Source organism: Procambarus clarkii, chromosome 28 (assembly GCF_040958095.1).
Source record: "Procambarus clarkii isolate CNS0578487 chromosome 28, FALCON_Pclarkii_2.0, whole genome shotgun sequence".
Lineage (NCBI taxonomy): Eukaryota > Metazoa > Arthropoda > Malacostraca > Decapoda > Cambaridae > Procambarus > Procambarus clarkii.
Window position 1 is genome coordinate 4,745,597 of NC_091177.1, and position 1,994 is coordinate 4,747,590.

The window sequence follows — 1,994 nt, forward strand, 5'->3', positions numbered from 1 at the left end:
CTCTGAGAAAACTCTGCTGTATACCTTAGATTTCACATAAATCATTTGATTTTTTGCTGATTTACAGTTCACTACATTCTTTGACGCTGTTTCCTAATATTCTGTTATATATGGGTTGTGAAGTGCCATAGTCACGAGGTTTAAGGCACACCGACCACGAGTTGTTGTTGTTGACGTGCGGTCATCCAAGTTCAACACTGGTCTTGCTGTAATTAGTTGGGTGACCACATTGTTAAAGCATCCCCCCCTTGATTAGAAGGACCTTGGAAAATCAATTACACGCTTCCCGTCCCAAACAGGTTATTCCCATAATACATAACATCCTTTCCTTTCAACACTCGACCTTTACATTGACGGCACCACCATCGTTAAACCTTTTGCCATCTTCGCCGTCGACTTCTCAACCATCTTCGCCGTTGACTTGTCAACCATCTTCGCCGTCGACTTGTCAACCATCTTCGCCGTCGACTTCTCAACCATCTTCGCCGTCGACTTCTCAACCATCTTCGTCGACAACTTCTCAACCATCTTCGCCGTCGACTTGTCAACCATCTTCGCTGTCGACTTCTCAACCATCTTCGCCGACAACTTCTCAACCATCTTCGCCGTCGACTTCTCAACCACTCTCACCGTCGACTCATCAAGCGCCAACCCATCCACCATCTTCACAGTCGACCCTTCCATCATCTCCGCCACCGATCTCTCCACACCCATCGTTGACCTCTCCTCCATCGCCACCGTCGATCTCCAAACATTAAACAGACGCTTTATTATTAGGTAGAGACGCGATCGTCACCTTCCTGCTCCCTGCAAAGATAAGGAAGGTGATAGTTAAGTCACTTCCGCCAATCTCTCGTCCCCAGCAGGTGGTTTTGGATATTTTACCTCCAGTTTCTTTTTATCTGTGTCGTATATTATATAATATACAATATAAGTCATATATACATTAATTTTAGGGAAATACTACATTACATATAGTTTATATATTTCTCAGTAAATCAATTTTTCATATCTCTGAGCATGAGCATTAAACCCCAAATGCTATACTTGATCCTTCGTTCCAAGTACTCAATAATATTTTGTCTACTGAGCAGTTGACACCTACGGCGCTATGAGCGTTTAAACACCCAGACCGTGTCATACTGAACACGCATTAACATGTAGAACACGAGGCCATATCGTATTCAATACTACGATATGCCACATGAGCACATTTTCCTGGCGCATCATCATAGGCAGTTAGGTCATATCTCTGTTGGCCAAAATATCACTACCTCTTAACTGAACCAAGAGGTAGTGATTGACTGGCAACAGGTCATTCACTGAAGGTCAATGGGAGCTCTCAGTTTGACCTAGATCCTGGAACTACTGCTACAATTTATTATACTCCTGATACTAAAAGTACTAGTGCTCTTACTACTACTACTACTGGTACTGATAATTCTGTTGCTAGTACTGTTACTAATAGTATTACTACGACTCATATTGCTGTTAGTATTACAGGTGCAACAACACAACATATACTACTAATAATAATTTGATTTATAGTAAATATTACAAATGAAATGAAAGAAATGGTGAAAACAGATATTGAAGAAGGTAGTGAGAGATGACGTCAGGGTGCGTAACTTGTGTGTGTGGAGGGAACACTTGAGGCACTTGTAGTGCTTCCTCTCTCTCTCTCTCTCTCTCTCTCTCTCTCTCTCTCTCTCTCTCTCTCTCTCTCTCTCTCTCTCTCTCTCTCTCATTCTCTCTCACTCTCAACGCAAGTCTACCTTTCTCTCAGCTCCATACAACCTTTGCTGTTCATCACCTACTCATATGCTACTTTCTCCATCAATCACGATGCTCTCCGCAAGGTTCTCTTGCCTCACTTTCTGTATGCATTTGTGATATCAGCATTACATTTAATACTTTCCTTTGGTGTGTTGTTGACGCCAGTGGACACCCTACGTCAGGCATGACCGTGCCGTAGCTCTTAGGCTACTCTACCT

The 1,994-nt window shown here is 42.8% G+C and overlaps 1 protein-coding gene across 1 annotated transcript; it reads right to left on the minus strand.

Annotated features, from left to right (window-relative positions):
* Positions 1 to 345: 345 nt before the first annotated feature.
* LOC138369345 (A-kinase anchor protein 5-like) lies at positions 346 to 732 on the minus strand. Its single transcript, XM_069332584.1, has one exon. It carries the CDS (start codon positions 730 to 732, stop codon positions 346 to 348), a length of 387 nt encoding a protein of 128 aa, XP_069188685.1.
* Positions 733 to 1,994: the final 1,262 nt, after the last annotated feature.

Bases quoted from the DNA above. Each gene is read 5' to 3' on its own strand.
- LOC138369345 (XM_069332584.1), bottom strand. From the start codon at position 732: ATGGAGGAGAGGTCAACGATGGGTGTGGAGAGATCGGTGGCGGAGATG.